Here is a 21,841-nt window from a genome sequence, read left to right on the forward strand (position 1 = left end):
TAACTCCCTGCCCCTGCCCAAATCTGGATTGTGGAATTCAGGGGACTCGTGCTGTCAATAATCAAGAGTCTGTCACCATGTGTGAGCACACCCTTTCTCTGGAACTCATCTGGTAATGGAACTAATCATAGAATCACAGCATCACAGCCTGGTTGGGGTTGGAAGGGACCTTAAAGCTCATCCAGCTCCAACCCCTGCCACGGGCAGGGACCCCTTCCACTGAAGCAGCTTGCTCCAAGCCCCTGTGTCCAACCTGGCCTTGAGCACTGCCAGGGATGGGGCAGCCACAGCTTCTCTGGGCAGCCTGTGCCAGCGCCTCAGCATCCTCATCAAGGGTAATTGTCCCACCAAGCCTCAAAAATGTCCAGGGATGGAGAACTCACATACAAGTCAACTACTTGTGACCTATGCATTACTGATTAAAAGAATCCCCTTAGAGCTCCACAGAAACACCAACACAGAAAGCCACGTTTACTTCCAGTTGTAAGTACTCAGACCTGAACTAAGTACATAATGTTAAGTTCTGGTGACCTCCAAGCCATCAGGTAGCAGAGACACACCAAAACTCTGCTGGTCTGGATGAATCCACACAAACTCCACGCTATTAAAGAGCTGCTTTATGGGACATTTTAGGGTTATGGAGATGCTTCTACAGCTGACACTTTGCTTTGCCATAACTATCACTGTATGAAACACAACTTGAGAGAAAGGGTTTCCCTTGCACTTGAGTTGTTTGACTTTACTGGTTATGAAGGAGAACTAAACCGAAAGGAACTCAGTTATATGAGAGAAACAAGGAAGAAAAGAAAGCTGCTCTTTATACTAATGAGAAAATACTTAATTAGAAAAGCTTCAATTTCCCATAACTGGTATTTCTCTTTGCCCTGAAAGAAGCCAATTTCCCCTCTAGACAACTGCTGCAATAAACCTCTTTATTTTTATGGTCCCAACCCATTGCTGACAGTAATGAGAAAGTGACTGAAAATCATCAGAGTTTTGATTTGCTTTTTAAGGTCAGTGAGAACTTGTCAGAACTTTCCAGTTCTCGGGTACAGATAGTGTCATTCTCCCATCAAAACAGGTACGTTTGCCACAAAGAGGATTTTTATTGCTTACAATGCTGGTGACAATGCTGCAAGAAAGAGAAGGTATTGCAGAGAGGTTTCACATAACATGCTAATCCCACAAAACCAATGAAGTTCACTGTCAGTTGTCTGTGCTCATAAAGTCTCTTTGAAACTAGGTTACATTTACATGTTTGACCATATGAATTGTCCCACATCTGTATCATCCCTTCAGTATCAGGATCACTGTATTAAGGGCTCCACTATTTGACTACACGGATTCAGGCGTCTCTGGCATGTGTTTTACACAGCAGTATAAAAAGCTGTGCCTTAAACTGTTCTGCTCTGGAGACAGGCTTCAGTGAGACCTTAGGGCAGCTCCAGTGCCTAAAGAGATGACAAGAAACCTGGAGAGGGGCTTGGGACAAGGGCCTGTAGGGACAGGCCAAGGGGAATGGCTTGAACCTGCCCGAGGGGAGACTGAGATGAGCTCTTAGGCAGAAGCTCTTCCCTGTGAGGGTGCTGAGGCGCTGGCACAGGGTGCCCAGAGAAGCTGTGGCTGCCCCATCCCTGGCAGTGCTCAAGGCCAGGTTGGACACAGGGGCTTGGAGCAAGCTGCTCCAGTGGAAGGGGTCCCTGCCCGGGGCAGGGGTTGGGACTGGATGAGCTTTAAGGTCCCTTCCAAACCCAAACCAGGCTGGGATTTTATGATTTCCCTACTTTCTGCAACTCCCTGTGCATGTGGAAGGATCAGGAGGTAGGGATGGAGAAGACCTTGCTCCCAAGACTTTTCTCATTACAGCAGAAGCTCCAAATGCTGAGAGTTGATCCATGCAGCAACTTACCTGACTCGCATATGGAAAAGGTAGTTTGGAAGAGAAGATTAAGAGATTAAAGATCACACCACAAACAAGCAAATAAATCACAAGTGAAGAAAACATCACACTCCCAGGTGCACGCAGAAAGCTGTCACTCTAAGAACACGAAGAGAAAGCCTTGCAAGTACAACTGGGAAAACCTTAAGTTATCATTCACTATAAACTGCAACAGATTTTACCCTGAAGCACATTAAGACAACTATTGACCTGGTCCTTTAACACTGCACCTCCAACAAGGGGCAAGAACAAGAGAGCTGAAACCTTTAGAAGTAGCTGTATTGATTCTAGGGAAAGGAACATTTATCTACACACTGAGATGGCCTTCACTTAGGTGGGCACTAACTAAACCAGGTCTCACACAGTCCCAGTGCTGACACAAACCGCACCATGCAGGAAGCAGCTCCCTCTTACGTTATTCCACCCCGAGGCTTTGTGATGGGTCAGTTTAGCTTCAGAAGCAGCATCACTGTTAGTGACCACTGGGAATGGACAGGACAAAAGACAAATCAGCATCCAAACCTTACACCCAAATCATAAGAGCTCATGTTGGTGAATGTGAAACTGCAAGCCACCAGCCTTCTTTAGAGAGGATTTAAGTATGGACATCTTTAACTTATCACTCTCTGCCCTTCCTTAATTTAAGAGTCATTAAAAATAACGATACTTGAATTGCAGAGAGCAAACCTCAGATACATGCAGTACCATGGAGATGGGCCAGATAAGCTTCTTTAGAAAATGATAATGATATAAATCTTGGCTATATTTATATATTCCTACTGAGTGGAATAACTGTGGAAACAGCAGAGTATATTTCACAGGTCCCTGGATGATTATAGCTCAGTAGCTAGCTGGAGTTTGGAAATAGAAAACTCAGTCAACAACACTTTTGGTGTAAATCAAAGTATAAACAACTATTCCACAGCTGATTTTCCATCCTTTTTACATCCCAGATGTCATTAGCAGGGAACTATTTCAGCAAGGTCTGGATTATTATTCCCAAGCAGTATTTTTCTGCGGTCTTATGTTGTTGAAGCAGAACTAAACTAGTTTAGATACCCTGGTTCCTACAGGCAAGAGGGACTGTAGAAGAACACAAGAACACAGAGCAGCCCCGTGCCAGGGTAGGGCTGCTCCCATGACATCTCTTCCCCAAACCACACACCAGTTTTGATGGCCTGAAGCAGTGAGGCCATGAGTGAGCTTTGAGGGTGCTGAGGCGCTGGCACAGGGTGCCCAGGGGAGCTGTGGCTGCCCCATCCCTGGCAGTGCTCAAGGCCAGGTTGGACACAGGGGCTTGGAGCAAGCTGCTCCAGTGGAAGGGGTCCCTACCCATGGCAGGGGGTTGGGACTGGATGAGCTTTAAGGTCCCTTCCAACCCAAACCATTCCACGATTCTGATTCTAAGTAATACCAAGCAACTCCTACTCCTGAGAGCAAGCACAGAAGTTGCTATAAACTCCTCTTCCCAAGCCTTTCACATGTTTTATTGTGCTTGTTATGTGTCATCTTTCCAAAAAAGATCTATATGGCATATGATCCACAAGAGATTGCAGTGCAAATTTAGAGCTACAACTCAGTGAACTTCCTGAAAAAGTGAGAAAGTACAAGGAGTGGAAAAATACAGCATAATCTGGGAGAATACAGTATACAAAGGCGGAATGCTCTCAGACAAGAGGTGGCTATTTGGCATCTACGAAAATAAAGGTGAAGGAAAAAGGTCCTCAGTCGAGAAGGAAAATTCATAGGTTTAATACTTTAAAACTGCATTTACATCTAAGAGCAACTCAAACCCCCTCAATCTTAACTAGGGACCACATCAAATGTACACACAGCACAAGAAGGTTAAACGTGAAAGACAATGCTCCTGGAATGGAAACTAGACCTACAAGTCTTTCTTTGGCTTTTCCCTGTTATGCTAAAAGTTCTTCTGATTTGGAAAGAGCCTCATGATTTCAATGGAAGAACAGTAACAGGGTTGAGTTCTGGAGCTTAGGATTGGCTTTTCATTTGTTTTTCCTAAAGTCCCAACAAATATCATCTGTGGTTCATGGCTCATTCTGGAAAGCAGCAGCCATCCCTATGGTACAGCTGCTCAGCCTGTCAAAGTAGTAAGTACTGCCAGCTTACCTGCTCAGGCAAAACGAGATCTCCACAACCACACCAGCATCCCCACAGATGTAAGAATTATTGACCAGTGACCTGTCTATAGTAACATCTTGGCAATTCTTTGTCTCCCTTCGTCACAAACAAGTTTAGAGGAGAGAGCCACCAGTCCATCCTAAGCTTCATGGACCAATCTGAAATGTCACATTTTTAAGGCCCCTTTACAAAGCATTTGCATTAAATAACCACAGAATCCCAGACTGGTTTGGGTTGGAAGGGAGCTTAAAGCTCACCCAGCTCCAACCCCTGCCACAGGCAGGGACCCCTTCCACTGGAGCAGCTTGCTCCAAGCCCCTGTGTCCAACCTGGCCTTGAGCACTGCCAGGGATGGGGCAGCCACAGCTTCTCTGGGCACCCTGCGCCAGCACCTCAGCACCCTCACAGGGAAGAGCTTCTGCCTAAGAGCTCAGCTCAGTCTCCCCTCGGGCAGGTTCAAGCCATTCCCCTTGGCCTGTCCCTACAGGCCCTTGTCCCAAGCCTCTCTCCAGCTTTCCTGCAGCCCCTTTAGGCACTGGAGCTGCTCTAAGGTCACAGGATCCCTTCCCTGAGCTGCTGCTCACGCTCTGGGGGTGCAGCCCAGCAAACGCGGGGTTCCAGGCTCAAGCGCTCACTGAAGCCGGGTCATGGGGAGCTTAAAAATTAAGATCTTAAAGCCTTCAAAATTCAGTTTCCCTAGTGAATATTTTGGGCCACTGCTCAGCAGAGCCCTTCAGTACATGTTTGGAGCCCATTTATGTGCATATGTCCCAGTCACCTCCTTAAACACTCAGCTAGAACTTGAGAAATCATTATGATGCTTCTCTTTCTGACCGTCTGTTAACACATCACCAGTGACAAACATCTATCAAACGGCTCCTTGACTACCTCAAAACATGGAACAATCTTGAAACGCAGAAGATCACGGAGAAGAACCCTCCCAAACTGTCCTACTCCTTCAGTCAAACAACTCCTTGGTTTTTTTTACGAGAGAAGCTTCCCATGCTTCCTGCAGGAAACAAGAACATCTCGCAGTGGTACATTATATTTCTTGAGTTGTCACCTAGAGAAATGAGAGGCAGAGTCTAATCTTTCCAAAAAGAACATTCATCGCATGCCTGCATCAGAAGCACTAAATAAAGATGATGGTCTGACGAAAGAATTGGTTGCTGGAGTACTTGGGAACAGTTTGTCTTCCTCAGCCTTTCTAATTTAGCAAGAAGGAAAATATCGTTCCAGCATCTTTGTTCCGGGTTTGAAGGCAGCGCACGGGTTTGCTCTGGGAATTCAACAGGTATGGTACAGAACAAGATCCATTACATCTACAGCAATTACTTTGTGAGCAACAAAAGTGGGTGCAATTTTTACCCCCTTAAACAGTTGTCAATAATCTGTGCTTTGCTGTGATGTGTTGTTTTACTTGAGAAGAAACTGAAAATACAGGAAAAGAGAGGAAAAAGAGAGGAAAAAAAAGTACACTTAGCTGAAGTCTACCAAAAAACACCCCATTGACCTTCATGCTGCAAATTCAACCCCACTCTTTACCTCAAAGCCATTGTAGAGCAAATGTATCTCCAAGCTCAAAGCAGAGCATGTTGCGGATGACTTAAAGCAGTTTCTTGGAATCTTGGTTTGCAAAACTGTGACTGATAGTTGCTTATTCTCATTTGGGATAAAGCAATTCATATTTGACACAATCACACGAAGGTAAAACACTTGGTTCATCAGTCGTAAGTTAATGTCAGGGACAAAGCTGTGACCTAACAAAAGCTGGGGAGGAAAAACAGCTTCAGGCCTCTAGTTTTTGACAAGGAGATTGAAGCAAAAATGCATTTGTGATTTGGTTTTCTATCTGTCTGAATTTCTGAAACTAAACAGAATTGTTGAAGTATGGGGTTTTTTTCCTGCTTCCCAGTCAAATATTACATCAAATTGTGAGTAACTGAGCAGTTTGGTCCAATAGTTTTTGGAAGCTGATGTCTCTATGACCAAGACAGTCCATGCCCAAGAAACCATGAACACAAACACAGACTGCTCTTAAAACACTGTTCTTCATTTCAAAAAGAAGGATGCGGACCTGCTAAGAACAATGAGCTGTGTGCACCTTCTAATCTCAGTAACAGCAATGGCCCCATCACATCATCAAAGCATCCCAGCCTGGTTTAGGTTGGAAGGGACCTTAAGGCTCACCCAGCTCCAACTCCTGCCACGAGTAGGGACCCCTTCCACTGGAGCAGCTTGCTCCAAGCCCCTGTGTCCAACCTGGCCTTGAGCACTGCCAGGGATGGGGCAGCCACAGCTTCTCTGGGCACCCTGTGCCAGCGCCTCAGCACCCTCACAGGGAAGAGCTTCTGCCTAAGAGCTCAGCTCAGTCTCCCCTCGGGCAGGTTCAAGCCATTCCCCTTGGCCTGTCCCTACAGGCCCTGGTCCCAAGCCCCTCTCCAGGTTTCCTGCAGCCCCTTTAGGCACTGGAGCTGCTCTCAGGTCTCCCCTTCAGGAGCCTTCTCTTGTCCAGGCTGCCCCAGCCCAGCTCTCTCAGCCTGGCTCCAGAGCAGAGCTGCTCCAGCCCTCGCTGCATCTCCGTGGCCTCCTCTGGACTCACTCCATCCCTGACCACATCCCTGTCCTTCACACCTTCTTTCAATACATCTTAGCTGTGTGTCACCCTCCAACGCCTCAAACCACCCCACTCACCCAAGGTACCCAACTATCAGCTGGGGGAAAACATGCACCACGGCCGGTCCCAAAACATACATAGGAACTGGCTAAGCCAAAACAAGCAGCTCCACCAACCAGAGCTCTCAGTGTTTGCATCCCCCCCTTCCTCTGTAGGCACCAATCCTCCAAAGTACCGCAGCAATATAACTCATCATTTTAAGATCACAGCAAGACAGCAGCATTTATCCCCCACTTCAACTGTTTTCCCCAGAGCAGCTGGCTTGTACCTTGGCACGTGCAGATTTCCTGGCACTCCGAAGCAGCTCTGCCTTTATTTCCTGGATCCTTTGCTGGTCCTCTTGGTTCAGGTCTGACACAGACTCCTGAGATTGACTGGCCAGTTTTAACTTCACCCAGGCTACACAAAGAACAAGAAACAGAAGGCAGTTCCCTCTCCTTTCTGTCACATCACGTATGGTAACAGTCCTATACCTTAAAATCCAAACTTTGCTATGTGTTTGTAGCTAGCATGACTGAGGGAACAAAAACCACTCTAATAACAGAGCTCGTGGACTGACCAGGGATACAATTTTAAATGACTCTGTTGAATATTTCTTTGGAAAGATGGATCCAGGACCCATCACCCGGTTCCATCCTCTTTACAGTGTCAGACTCCAGTCACCACTCTATCACACAGTCCCTTCCCAAACCCATAACATAGCACATGGATGATACCTATGTGGACAAAATACTTTTGCACCAATGTCAGGCAAAAGAAGGCATTCAAACTGGAGAAGTTCACTTCTACCCCAATTCCATCATACTACACAACATGACTATAAAACATTGATAATTTAAGCCCTGTCCCTTTAAATTTAACATTGATAAATGTAATATAAGTACCTCTAAAATCAGGGGAACAGATTCAGGTTGTCTTACATCCATAGCCCTTCACTTCAAAGTCATCACAGTCTCACAGAGTGATTTGTGTTGGAAGGGACCTTAAAGCTCCTCCAGCTCCAACCCCTGCCACCGGCAGGGACCCCTTCCACTGGAGCAGCTTGCTCCAAGCCCCTGTGTCCAACCTGGCCTTGAGCACTGCCAGGGATGGGGCAGCCACAGCTTCTCTGGGCAACCACTTTAAAGTCATCCCTTCAACATGCACCTAACTGAAGATGTGCATTCTAACATAACACTTGATAAGACACAACTGAGACATTTCATTACCTCCTGCTTTCCTCTCCTCTTCATCTGCACTCGTCACAACTTGTGTCAGAGGTGATCCATTCCTCAGGAGGCTTTTGACACGGGCAGCTAGGGAATCTCCACTGCTGCTGTTGGCACTCTCCCTCATGCCTCCTGCCTTGCTTCCAGCTGTACCAGCACTGGACAACGTGCTCTGGAAGCCTCCTGGGACACTGGTGGTGCTGCCTAAAGGCTCCGAGGAAGAAGGATTCCTCATCAGGAGGTTTCTGACATGGGCAGCTAGTGAATCTCCACTGCTGCTGTCATCACTCCCTCGTGTGCCTCCTGCCTTGCTTCCAGCTACACCAGCATTAGACAAGGGGCTTTGGAATCCTCTTGGGGCATCAGTGACACTGCCCGGGGGCTCCGAGGAAGAAGGATTCCCTGATTCTGAAGTTGTTCCAGTGCTGACTTCACTGCTTCCACTGCTTTGTGCAAGAGCCACAAACCCAGGCTGGTTTCTGTCTGTAGTTACACTGCTACAGCCTTCTGGCTCAGATCTTCCTACAGATTTTCCCGTCTTAAGCATAGTGGTCATTTCCTTCATCATCTCTTCGCTACTGTGCAAACTGACATCAAAAGAGTTTCCCCATCTTAAATTGCATGTGTTATAATCCAAAGGGTTTATTACCAACCCCTCTTCTTGACTACTTCTTTGGGTCATAGTCTCATCCTGTGACAGTATCTTGTGGAACTCAGGGATTCTGTCTTTCCCTACCCTAGAATCTTCAGAGCCATCCTCCTTTCTACTGAGCACTGGGGAAGACTCACCAGTTTCTCTACAAGAGCCAGTGGAGAAGACGGGCTCACTCCACCTGCCAGCTATGTCCTCTGCCTCTGCCAAAAGCTTCTGTATTTCTTGAAATGCAGCAGATCCCATCAAAGGACAATCTTGTTGATCCTTATTTCTCTTCTTACCTACACTTGATGTTTGTGATCCTCTGTCAGCTTCCACTTCACCTTTAACCGCAGTCAAAGCACCAGCAGCCCATCTCTGCGGGCTGCTGTTTGCATCTTTGGGCTCATTTTTAGCTAGCAGATCCTGAACGCTCTTGGAAGCAAGGCTAGGACTCTCCCTGTCAGCATGGCAGTGAGGTGAAACACTCCACAGCTCCTGCTTTGCTTCCGCTGCTTTGGAGACAGCTGAAGACTCTGCCTCAGGAGCTGTCGTCTCCAGATGATGGCATGAAACACTGCACTGACTCACTGGGCTGTCTCTAAGAGACCCTGAGAAGCAGGGAGAGAGTTCATGGGGTGACAGAGCGTCAAAGCCAACCTCTGGATGCGTTGGTACAGACACACTGAGAGCAGAGGTGCCGAAGTTGAAACTTGTCTGAGTGATTTCAGCTGCTGACAGCAATTTACCTACAGAGAAACAGAAGAGTCAGTAAGTTTGGGGCTCCAGAAACAACTGCATCAGGAAAGACTTTTTCTTGTACTGGAGGGATGGTAAAGGGAGGGAAGAATCCACATATTGGAAAACACTTAGGAAATTGGTTTTGGAATGAGACATGAACTAAGACTTCCATGAGAATTGGCTACTGAAAATCTCTCAAACCACTTGGGATAAATATCAAAGAAAATACAGAACTTGACTTGAATAACCTGCTTTTAAATAAGTGTTTAGACTGAATTTTAAATACATGCTCTTAGGTACATGACACAGTGGTGCCTGAATGTCCAAATGAGCATCTGTATTAAAAAAAGCAGCATTTCCAATATATCACAGAACCATAGAATCATAGAATAGTTTGGGTTGGAAAGGACCTCAAGATCATCCAGTTCCAACCCCCCTGCCATGGGCAGGGACACCTCACACTAAACCATCCCACCCAAGGCTTCGTCCAACCTGGCCTTGAACACTGCCAGGGATGGAGCACTCACAACCTCCCTGGGCAACCCATTCCAGTGTCTCACCACCCTCACAGTAAAGAACTTCTTCCTTATATCCAATCTAAATTTCCCCTGTTTAAGTTTGAACCCGTTACCCCTTGTCCTGTCACTACAGTCCCTGACGAAGAGTCCCTCCCCAGCATCAATATAGGCCCCCTTCAGATACTGGAGATCCTTCTGAAAACAGGCAAAGGACATGCTATGGATAAGCTTCTTTCGCATTACTGGTTAGCAAGCTCCCCATGACCCAGCTTCAGTGAGAGCTTGAGCCCAGAACCCCCCGTGTGCTGGGCCGCACCCCCAGAGCGTGAGCAGCAGCTCAGGGAGGGGATCCTGCCCCTCTGCTGTGCTCTGGGGAGAACCCCCTGCAGTCCTGGTCCAGCTCTGGGGCAGCAGCACAAGAGGGACGTGGAGCTGTTTGAGAGAGGCCAGAGGAGGCCATGGAGATGCTGCGAGGGCTGGAGAGAAATCATTTCTTTCTTAAGAACTCTTATAAAAGAGAAATAAGGATAAAACATGATAAAATGTCACTGCACTGCTGGAAGATGCCACATAGCCTTGAGTCCTTAGAGAGCAGGTGTGTTTTCCATGGTTTTAATACTTCTTTTTTCCAACGTCAAATACTTCACATGCAAGATGGGAGAAGCTCAACTCATAGAATGAAAGAGAGCATCACACGAGAAGAAACACACCTGACACAGGTGAGCCTGAAGTTCTGTGCTCTCAAAGCCTTGCACAACACAAAGTCCCTCCTTCCCCATACCTTGTGGCTGTGGAGCAGACCATGCCAGTGTGTCAGTGGAGTCCTTCAGTGTTCTAAGCTCTGAAGGGGAAAATTCAACTTCCCTGATGGGCCCTCGGGGCACAAATGGCCTCAGTATAGTTCCAGGTGACTGATCAATGCCAAGGTTGTGAAGATATATCTGGCAAAAGAAGAAATAAGTAAGATAATGGCACTCTTATAGAAAAATCAGATTCTGAAGGTGCACATTTTCTGCATCATCACAAATGCAAACAACTTGCCTGTTTTCTACCCAATATGACTAAGTCTACCTAGCAGACAAGTCACAGGCCATGTGCAGCTCAGCAGACAACTGAAGTATCCTGTACCTATTCCTCATTTGGTTCTGTTTGGAAGCAATTCAGCTCTAAGTTGTAAGAACTACTCCGATGGGGATAGCTTGTGCTTGCACTCACCAACAGTTCTTTCCTGACCTTTCCTTCAGCACACGCCAAAGATGGACACTGGCAGCAGCCTGATGCTACCAAACCAGTGCCCAGCCCTTTCCACAGGATCCAGAAAGGATAGAAAAGTTTGACAAAGAAGAGGTCACGTATCTTGTTCTTGTGACAACAGCCAACTGCTTGTAGTCTTTTTACTCACGTGCTCCATACACTGCGTAAGCAAGAGATCTGATACTTCAGAGGCTGATAAACTTCAGCCTAACCTCTTTAAAATGACATTTATCAGCTGGAAGGAGAACACAAATGTTTGGTTTAAAAACCTTCTTCCTCCCAAATAATGGTTGCACAGCAACCATTATAGAATCCCAGACTGGTTTGGGTTGGAAGGGACCTTAAAGCTCATCCACTTCCAACCCCTGCCACAGGCAGGGACACCTTCCACTGGAGCAGCTTGCTCCAAGCCCCTGTGTCCAACCTGGCCTTGAGCACTGCCAGGGATGGGGCAGCCACAGCTTCTCTGGGCGCCCTGGGCCAGCGCCTCAGCACCCTCCCAGGGAAGAGCTTCTGCCTTATATCCAACCTGAACTTCCCCCATTTCAGTTTGAACCCATCACCCCTTGGTCCTGTCCCTGATGAAGAGTCCTTCTCCAGCATCCCTATAGGCCCCCTTCAGACACTGGAAGCTGCTCTGAGGTCTCCACGCAGCTTCTCTTCTCCAGGCTGAACAGCCCCAATGTTCCCAGACTGTCTCCACATGGGAGGTGCTCCAACGCCTGATCATCCTTGTGGCCTCCTCTGGACTTGCTCCACCAGTTCCATGTCCTTATGTTGGGGACAACAGAATTGCACACAGTGCTGCATGCAGAGTCTCATTTCTTACTATTTAAGACACCCTACATATAACAGCCATACAGTTGACCCAATCTCCTTTACCTGGCCAGTGATTTCTAAGAGCAGAATTCCTTAGACCCAGTGCTGGAGAACAGGCCTGATTATTGTCATACAAGGTAGCAGACAACCTTTACATCTCATCCATGTCACTTACAACATCCTCCCTACAATATTTATATTTGTTTCACCACGTATTTGCCCAGACAATCAAGTGAAGAGTGCTCTAAACCCCAGCTCCAAAGCCCTAATCATTACAGGAGTCATCTTGTGAGAGGAGCAGCCACTTACTCAGAAGATAATTACACGTTTATCATTAACATAAATCTGCATCTCATTTTCCCCTAACACTCAGCACCCATTAGCACAGTTCACATGGCTCCCAGAACCTGCCCTCCAATCCCAGTAACCAGCCTGAAATGGGAAAAAGAGGGAAGGAATCTTCATTAAGGGAGATTTAAAGGAGGAAATGGATTCAGAGGCTTCCAAAAGCCTTTATGAGCAATATATAAAGGATCAGGAATTTATGCCTTGGATACAGGAACAAAGTGAGCATGCAAAGGGAGTATTTATAGAAGAAAAAGGCAGTTTGATTTGCCAGGATCCTGTGGTGGGTTTGCTATTACTGCAGATCGTGGGTGGGTGAAGTTCAGCTCTTCTGCAGCCCAGTGTTTCCTTAGTCAGCAGTTGAGCCTCAACCTCATGGCTGGATAATTATAACCTGATCTTTAGAAAGACTCTGGAAGACCAGAAATTGCTTATCAATGCTCTGCTAAAAGAGTCATAACCAGTTCCTGTATGAGTTTCATCAAAAAGATTGCACTTTTGATCATCATGTCCTGTTCTTGCGTTCTTCGTGTTCCATCACCATCCACCACCAATCTTTACATTTCTCCTGCATTACGTCAGGTTGGACGGGGCTTGGAGCAAGTGGAAGGAATCCCTGTCTGTGGTAGGGGGTTGGAGCTGGATGAGCTTTAAGGTCCCTTCCAACACAACCCATGGCTCTATGAACTATGGCATGACAAGTTCCTAACCTGATGAGTATCAGAAACTATATATAAGCATGCTTGTGTCTCGTTCCTGTGATACCTCTACATTTGTGCCTTACTTTATGACAGCCAAGTGCACGCTGATCTCTTCACAATCAAAAGGCAAAGAAGAGTTACAATTCTCTCTTAGGAACCAACTTACTGGGATCCTTTCCTCAATATTAAGCTCTTCTTCCTCAGGAGTTTCCAAAGTTGCTCCGACAGGGATGAAGTTATTTTCTGCACTGGTGAAGAAGTGCCTGGAAACCCCTGAAGAGCCCCTTGCAGAGCCCAAGCCCCTGGGTCTACCTTCCCCAGAACTAATGGGAAGATTCAAGCTATCAGGAGAAATATCACCCAAATTGTCCACACCGACATGGCCAGCAGGAATATTGAAGTTGTGAGACTGATTTTCCAGAGCATCACAATTCTTCTGGTCATCAGTTGAAGAGTTACCATCCTCTCTAAGGAGCTGAGCAACTCCTTCACTGGAAACAAGAACATCCGGGTCTGAGCTTTGTCCTGTACTGTTATCTTGTGCATCTTTACTGCTAGATCCAGCAACCATGTCAGCTGTAATCTTCTGGATCATGGAGCCTCCTAAACTGTTTTCAGACACTCCTGAAACATTACTTGTGTCTTCTAGAGACTGCACTGCCTCTGTTGAGTCTGCTGGAAGAGGAACTTCAACCAAGGATGCATTCCTACTGGAAACATTTACTGTGCTGTCAGACTGAGACCTGGTGAGAGGGTAAGCAAGGAGTAAGTTTTTAGTGTGGAAATGCAAATTTTCCAAGGAACCTGTCACTCTGGAGGAAGCAGCAACATCATCTTTGGGGTCTCCATCACTTTGTTGCATTGATAACATCTTGTTTGAAGAACTGGCAATTGCACTGAAGGCTCTCCTGGGAGAAATTCCACCTGGAGAAATTTCACATGAAGTCACCACATCAGATGCTTCCTCTGGCTGGCTCATGTTCCAAGCCCCTACCTTCTCCATGAAACTAAGTGGTGGGAGAGCCTGAATCCTTCCAGTGTGCGGATGTGTCAGTTTTAAGGACTCCAAATGTTCACTGCATGCTTTCTGAGCACACTGGAGTGACTGTTGCTTCTCATCAGATGCAGGTGTGACAGCAGAGGAGTTCTCTGAAGTTTCTTCATTTAAGCAGGAAGGAGAAGCCTGAATATCTGATTTGGCCATAAGGACACCAAGTTCTGCCTTCATTTTTTTCTTTAGAAGTATCCCTGGAGTAGATTGATAGCTTGGACGAGGAAGGTGGACAGAGAATGAGCCATCACTCACGAGGTTAAAGGAAGGGGAAATGTCTGTTACTTTATGGCCCCTTTCTATGGAGAAGTCTGAGATAGTTACTGTACTCCTGCTTCCTCCAGGTTCTGCTTCCACTGAGGCATCCTCACTGAATGGGGAAGAAGCTCCCGTGTCAGTCACAACCAGTTGTTTAGGTGCACAATCACTGGTGTTTGTCACAGCAGGGATAAACTCCTCTTTCTCAGACCTCACTGCAGGAGATGGTTGTTTCTGCTGATGATCTAGGAAAACTCCTTGGAGCTCCTCAGTAACAGCCACTAACTTCAGGCTTTCAGAGCCATTTAAATCCACTCCACGTTCCTTTGACACTCCTTTGCCTGGTTCAGAAGCCTCTGCAGAACAAACATGTTGAGCATCTGAATTTTTACAATTGTCTTTCCTCAAATTATCAGATAAATTAATAGATAAATTCAGCTCAGGAACCTTCTCCTCTTTGTGCAGCTGCCTCATGCACCCTTCTGACTCACTCTCAGCCCTTTTTACCTCTTCCTTTTGCATCTCTCTCTCATTCTTTTCCGAGTCCTTTGTCAGTGCTGTTTTACAAGAGGAGCTTTCTGAAGATGAGAACTCATTATTCCTCAATAACCCTTTTTCTTTCTCTGCAAGCTCCGAGCCAATAGCTGCTACATTGCTGTCACGGGAGAAATGTTCATCTTTTACAGAGACACTACAGATCTGCTCTGCAAGAGAAGCTGCCATTTGGTGCAGTCTATTTGCCTCTGTTGGCATCACCTTTGAAGGAGAGTTTGCTAAACTGGCATTTGTTTGGGGGATCAACGCCTCCTCATGAGTACCAGGTTTAAAGTCTTCATCTGCCTCCTTGCTCACAAGTGGTTGTCCAGAAGAAGAGGTTTCCTGAGCCAAACCACCACCAAGACTGGCATCATGAGGCTCCATGCGTTCAAGTGGAAGAGGATGCTGGGATAAAGGAAAGCAGTCACTGGGTGCATTGGAGGGGGATTCTGCGTCCATCAGTGACAGAGCTTCATGGATGTATGATGGCTTTAAATGCTCCTCAGACACACCAGAAACATCAGGGACTCCTCTGCAAGAGGCAAGAAAAGCAAGTGAATTTCTGATCATATTTTTCACTTCAACATCCACATTCTCTGTTTTAATACGAGGCAAAAGGAGAACTTCACTGGAATAACTGGGCTTTAGCAACACACACAGAAACACATCTCCTCAACAGGCTGATTTCAGAAGGGAAGGAACATAAAGAGACTCCAAACAATATCCAAAAGCTCTGCTGCCATATAAAACAAAGGTTTGAAAATAACATTAGTTTCTACTTGGTACGTTAATATTTTCAACCAATAGAGGACTGAAGTTTAACAGGATGTTTATCAGTTAGATCAAACGCAGGAGTTCCTCACACAGATAGAAGTTTCTGTATAATTTCTCTTTAATATAAATCACCAACTTCAGTTTCATTGTATCAATTAGTTCTTTGAAGGACATAAAACAAGCCAGGCCTTGGATGCACACAGACTTCTACTATTTCCATTGGGGATTTTGAATTAATGGTTTTTTTATATTAAAAGGAACATCAAACACAAACTGGTATTTCTCCATGCAAGCAGATCATCAGTTCTGGTGGAACCAAGTTTCGATGCACAAAGCAAAATCACAGTGTATGACTTTAGAATCATAGAATCATAGAATAGTTTGGGTTGGAAAGGACCTCCAGATCATCTAGTTCCAACCCCCCTGCCATGGGCAGGGACACCTCACACTAAACCATCCCACCCAAGGCTTCATCCAACCTGACCTTGAACACTGCCAGGGATGGAGCACTCACAACCTCCCTGAGCAACCCATTCCAGTGCCTCTCCACCCTAACAGGAAAGAACTTCAGTCTCCTGTCACAGCCCAAAGTAAAATAGAAGGAAGCCTAAACATGGAAATCTGTGTTTATACAGGTATATTCCTTTCTTCCTCTTCTTAATAAAAGGCAGAGGATTTCTTGCACAAAAGGAGTCATTTGTCACACCCTGAAGTGAAGGTTTGGATCAAGATTTTTAGTGATATAGCTATTTCTTTATGTATTCATATTTTATATAAAAAGATGTATTTTCATTTACACATCACATCAGTTACTCTGGTATACAGAAACCACAGTATTATCACATATATTTAGTCATAAATACAAGTTGAATCTGATTTTTGTGTGCAAGATGCGATGAAGTTTATATCAGAGTCTAAAGAGATGCCTTTGAGGGTGGAGCTCCTCATTCTCCCATGTTCTTCAGGTGCTTTAGGATGAGAAGTTCAGGTTTTCCCTTGTTCAAACTCTCTGAAGGCAAAAGAAGATGATGAGTTGAAGTCTGACAATGCCTCCTCTCTACACAAAGGGTAAACCATGCTTGTCTTATTTGTGTAACCATAAAACTGGCATTATTTATCAAGTGTAGGGAAATTTACGGCCACTGAGGGAATAAGGTTTGTGCTTGGCATGACACCAGGTAACTTTATCCTACCTTAAGGGAATAAAATCCATTTCTGATTGCTGGAGAAGTGTCACACCTGAACATCTTTGACCTTGTGTTAAATACGTCAGCCATGGAAGACAGGGAGAGAACTCAGTGCCCGGAGTATCTGTTCAAAACAAGAAGAGCACAGCAATAAAAGCTTGCCAGGCAATCCCTCTTTAAACTGCTCTGCCAACTAATCCAGCCTTCAAAACCCAAATCCGTGCCAACTGCAGTGAAAATGATGTAATCCCATCACTTAAATCCCCTGCTGAGGCATGTTCCCTCCTAGATTAAATCCAGCTTTCTTACCAAATTCAGGTTCCTTCTTGTTAGTCTCAAACTGACATCTCCAACTTACTCTCTTAACCTTAAACTTCTCCTTGTGCACATCCCTGTCCTTCTCCACTCACTCCCTTGGGGATTTCCATGCAAACTGTACATCCACAGGGCTTCTACCCCATTGACTGCTTTAAAAACCAAGAATCCCCAGTAAAGCCTTTCCCAGTCTCCATTTTTCCATGGATTCTGATTATAGCAAAAACTGCATAAGGTTTTTTCTTTAGGGTTTCAAGATATAAGTAGTAAAACCCAGTCATCACCATTACAACAGTACCACACCAGCAATAAATCTTAGTTTCTATTATATTCCCTTGTCCCTAGAAGGAGCTGGCACTTTCAGTTCACTGCTTACAAATGGAAGTGTTTTATACCACAAGAATAAAACCAACTATAAACTGGGATCTGATCAGTGTAAATGCCTACAGACACATTTTATACATGCAGAAGAAAATTACCTCCAATACTTCATTAACTAAGCTTGTTTTTAAAGCAAAACAAGTTATTTGTGGTCAAGAATATGACTTTGAGAACCAGAATCTCCATTCATTCAACTTAGGTTCATTAGTTTTCAAGCATCTCAGACCAGCCATACTCTGCATCACTTACAGAGACATAATCACATCAGATAAGACTATTACATACAAAAATCAAGTTTACATTGCATCATCTTTACCCCGAGGCTTTCTACAGCCTCTATTACATCACCTGATTTGTGGTACCCAACCACAAGACAAAATATCTGATTCACTTTTAATTTAATATCTCCAACGAACATTTTCATAATGAATTCAGATAAGTATGTTGGGAGAGAATAATTATATAGAAAGGAATAAACCTACATCACACAGCAAAGCTGGCTCAGAATCTGGACATCCCCTACTCCCACCTCAGCAGCAGCTAGAAAAGTAATAGCAGGACTGCTATAGAGTTTCAGAGATCCCCTTTTACCCCAGCAGCTGTCTCCACCACATGGTCAACTTAACGCATCCTAGAGGAAGCATCTGTAGTACAGATGGCAAAAACATGCTACAGCAACTGAAGTGAGGAGTCTTTGTTTATCCAGTGCCTCTTTAAAGGCAAACTCTCCCCCCGGTTTACCAGATAAATGCCCTGCACCAGTCACCACTGCACTGTACTTTCATCTTAACCAGCCCAGAACCCCCCCGTGTGCTGGGTGCACCTCCAGAGCGTGAGCAGCAGCTCAGGGAGGGGATCCTGCCCCTCTGCTGTGTGATAGGGAGACCCCCCCTGCAGCCCTGATCCAGCTCTGGGGCAGCAGCACAAGAGGGACGTGGAGCTGCTGGAGCGAGGCCAGAGGAGGCCATGGAGATGCTGCGAGGGCTGGAGCAGCTCTGCTCTGGAGCCAGGCTGAGAGAGCTGGGCTGGGGCAGCCTGGACAAGAAAAGGCTCCTGAAGGGGAGACCTGAGAGCAGCTCCACTGCCTAAAGGGGCTGCAGGAAAGCTGGAGAGGGGCTTGGGACAAGGGCCTGTAGGGACAGGCCAAGGGGAATGGCTTGAACCTGCCAGAGGGGAGACTGAGATGAGCGCTGAGGCAGAAGCTCTTCCCTGGGAGGGTGCTGAGGCGCTGGCACAGGGTGCCCAGAGAAGCTGTGGCTGCCCCATCCCTGGCAGTGCTCAAGGCCAGGTTGGACACAGGGGCTTGGAGCAAGCTGCTCCAGTGGAAGGGGTCCCTGCCTGTGGCAGGGGTTAGAACTGGAGGAGCTTTAAGGTCCCTTCCAGCACAAACCAGTCTGGATCTGCAATACCAAACAGGAGTGAAAAGTAATAGAAGCCACCTGCTTTTTTGGAAGGTTATAGGAAAGGAAATTATATACGCCTAAAGAAATAGGTACAAACAGCTACTCCTTGATAAGAGGAGCCATTCAGAAGAGGCTGAAGTGTAGACCGATAAGCATCTGTGTAAAGCTGGATGAAAAAATACCTGTAACATACATGGAAGTGTAAAAAAGTAGAGAAAATGGCAGCATCCGCATAGAGGGAGCCAAGAAAATAAGGAACAAGGTCAGAGATGTCTCATTTATAACGTAACAGCACCTCAGGGCTCTGTTATGTTGTGGAGTACAACCAAGATTGGGATCTAATGCACCAGACTTAGGTACTTCTGTGATTTTAATTATAATTTAACTCATGATTCAAAATCAGGGAAGAAGAGACTGATCTAATTCTCTGCTATATCCAAGTGTTATTTCGTGCGTACTTCACAGGACACAAAGAGGGCTGTTTCCCATGGCTGATACCTAGAACCAGATCAAGGTTGCAAGTTAGGTTCCTTATTCCCAGCTGCTTACTGGGAGCAATTTCCAATGCATTTCAGGGTGCATTTACTCAGGCAATTCTTTGTTGTTTCACTTGAAAATATCAAGTAGATCAATCTTGGATAGAGAATCGCATTAGAGACACAAGAACGTGTATTTTAAGAAGCATTAAGCAAGCTGGACCTAAACTATCCTAACTGTGGTAGACGGACTTTATTTCCCTCCCAAATCTGGTTTTACAGCTCAAATGGTATTAGTGAACAAAGGCAACAGCAATGGCTGTTATCAAATCAGACTTTTCATCTCACATCATGTTATCCTTTGTGTTTGCAGAACCAGCATCGCACTTGTATTCATGTAATAGAAGAGGAAAATCAGCCTTCCTCATTTTCCGCTTAACTTCTTCCCTCTGAATGAGAACATGCTTTAAAGCTACACTAAAATCAGGAGTGATTAAAGGAAAAGCTTTTCCACACAGTAATTCTGGGGGTGCTGCCTTTGTAAATGAAGAAACAAAATAGACTGAGGGAGGGAACTACATGCAATTGAAACAAAGCTGTCAAATGCTATCCAGAATACATCTTGCTAAAGAATTTAATGCATCTACACATATATTGATGTAATAAATGTGCATACACACATTTATATACACACACAATGGAAGTCACACCATTTGGCTGATAAATCAATGCTTTAAAGATGTATCAACAAACACGTAAGTACCACTCAGCATTTGTGTTAAAAAGCCAACCCAACACTGAACTAGATGAAAAATGATTCCTTAAGTAGGATTATAAGCAGGAAATCCTCACTGCATTTAGGGAGGCCCTTCAAGGATGCTCTTGGCTCTTCCCTATGGGAAACTTCAGTAATCCCTGAGGTCTTACAGGGAAAACACCTGGATGAGGCTGATATTTGCCAGTCTCACTGCACAGACCATTCACATTGGGCACTCTGGCTCACCTGGAATCACAGCACAGCGGAAGGTGTCCCCGCCTGTGGCAGGGGGTTGGAACTGAATGATGATCTTCAGGTCCTTTCCAACCCAAACCAATCTGGGATCCTATAAACAGCAAGCTGATCTGATTGCACTGATTCCCACAGCGGGTTTAGCAGGGGCCGCAGCAGGAGCATGTTTGCAGGACAAGGAAAAGCCAGGCTCTTCCTCTGCAGTAGCAGATTTTAGCTCATTAGATAGACTGAGACAAACCTCCACTCCAGGCAGGGCTGCTCCCCTGGCTTCTCCAAAGAACTTCCTGGCTTTGCCATGCAAATCTGCCTCAGGCTGACAGTTCCCTGCCTTCCCCAGAGGTTTCCAGTTGGAGAACTGTGGGTGTAATCATTGCCTTGAAGCAGCAGATGAGTGACAAGGCCAGGAAAGAAGAGTGAAGAAAAAAGGGAACAGAAAAAAAAGAGGGAAGAGAATAGTCAAGGTTCACTGCTGACACATCCTCAGTGGAAACCCTCTCTTCCAGCTTGCCTCCACTGCGATGACCTGAAAAAGCATCCTTATGGAATTCAATAGATGGCACTTCACAGGGACTAGAAAAACAAATTTATATGTATTTAAAATAGATAATACATATATTTTTGTATACAGAAAATTCCAGAGACCTGGACAGGCTGGAGAGGTGGGACCATGTGAACCTTCTGGAGTTCAACAAGGCCAACAGTAAGGTCATGCCCCTGGGTCAGAGCAATCGCCTGCACAAACACAAGCTGGGGGAGACTGGACGGAACAGCCCTGAGACCTTAGAGCAGCTCCAGTGCCTAAAGGGGCTCCAGAAAACCTGGAGAGGGGCTTGGGACAAGGGCCTGTAGGGACAGACCAAGGGGAATGGCTTGAACCTGCCCGAGGGGAGACTGAGATGAGCTCTTAGGCAGAAGCTCTTCCCTGGGAGGGTGCTGAGGCGCTGGCACAGCGTGCCCAGAGAAGCTGTGGCTGCCTCATCCCTGGCAGTGCTCAAGGCCAGGTTGGACACAGGGGCTTGGAGCAAGCTGCTCCAGTGGAAGGGGTCCCTGCCCGTGGCAGGGGTTGGAACTGAAGGAGCTTTAAGGTCCCTTCCAACACAAACCTGTCTGGATTCTATCATTCTAAAATATAACTCCAGCCATATCACATGCTCTACATCCTCTGGCTTTTTTGAATCTTACAGCACACAAACTCATGTTTCCCATAACTTCTTTTATTCAGGAGGCAGAAAGATCAGGGCTATCATATTCTGGATGCTTTCTATGATTTAGGGGCTCATTTTGCTCAGACATAACCCAGGTTTTGCAGGCAGAGAAGCAGGTGCTGGATGCTTAAAGCAGCGAGTGACGTCAGTACAACACTCCTCGAGCATCTCGTGTCAAAACAGTGACTCTTCCCGCTGTCGCTCTGAAGGTCAGAAGCTTCCTCACAATTGAATTCCCTGCACAAGCAAAGCTGGGCATGCTAC

At 45.9% G+C, this 21,841-nt stretch overlaps 1 protein-coding gene across 6 annotated transcripts in view; it reads right to left on the reverse strand.

The window, feature by feature from the left end:
* The window catches only part of LOC136005126 (centrosome-associated protein ALMS1-like), a 64,612-nt gene that overhangs the window by 25,898 nt on the left and 16,873 nt on the right, over positions 1-21,841 (reverse strand). For all 6 annotated transcript variants that reach the window (XM_065662338.1, XM_065662328.1, XM_065662320.1 and 3 more), the window contains 5 exons: positions 16,792-16,909; positions 13,145-15,356; positions 10,641-10,800; positions 7,967-9,349; positions 7,027-7,157 (listed from right to left, as the gene is read on the reverse strand). In XM_065662338.1, coding sequence (XP_065518410.1) covers positions 7,027-7,157; positions 7,967-9,349; positions 10,641-10,800; positions 13,145-15,356; positions 16,792-16,909 — 4,004 coding nt within the window. The remainder of the gene's footprint in view (positions 1-7,026; positions 7,158-7,966; positions 9,350-10,640; positions 10,801-13,144; positions 15,357-16,791; positions 16,910-21,841) is intronic.

The sequence above is a fragment of the Lathamus discolor genome, chromosome 1 (assembly GCF_037157495.1).
Source record: "Lathamus discolor isolate bLatDis1 chromosome 1, bLatDis1.hap1, whole genome shotgun sequence".
Classification (NCBI taxonomy): Eukaryota; Metazoa; Chordata; class Aves; order Psittaciformes; family Psittacidae; genus Lathamus; species Lathamus discolor.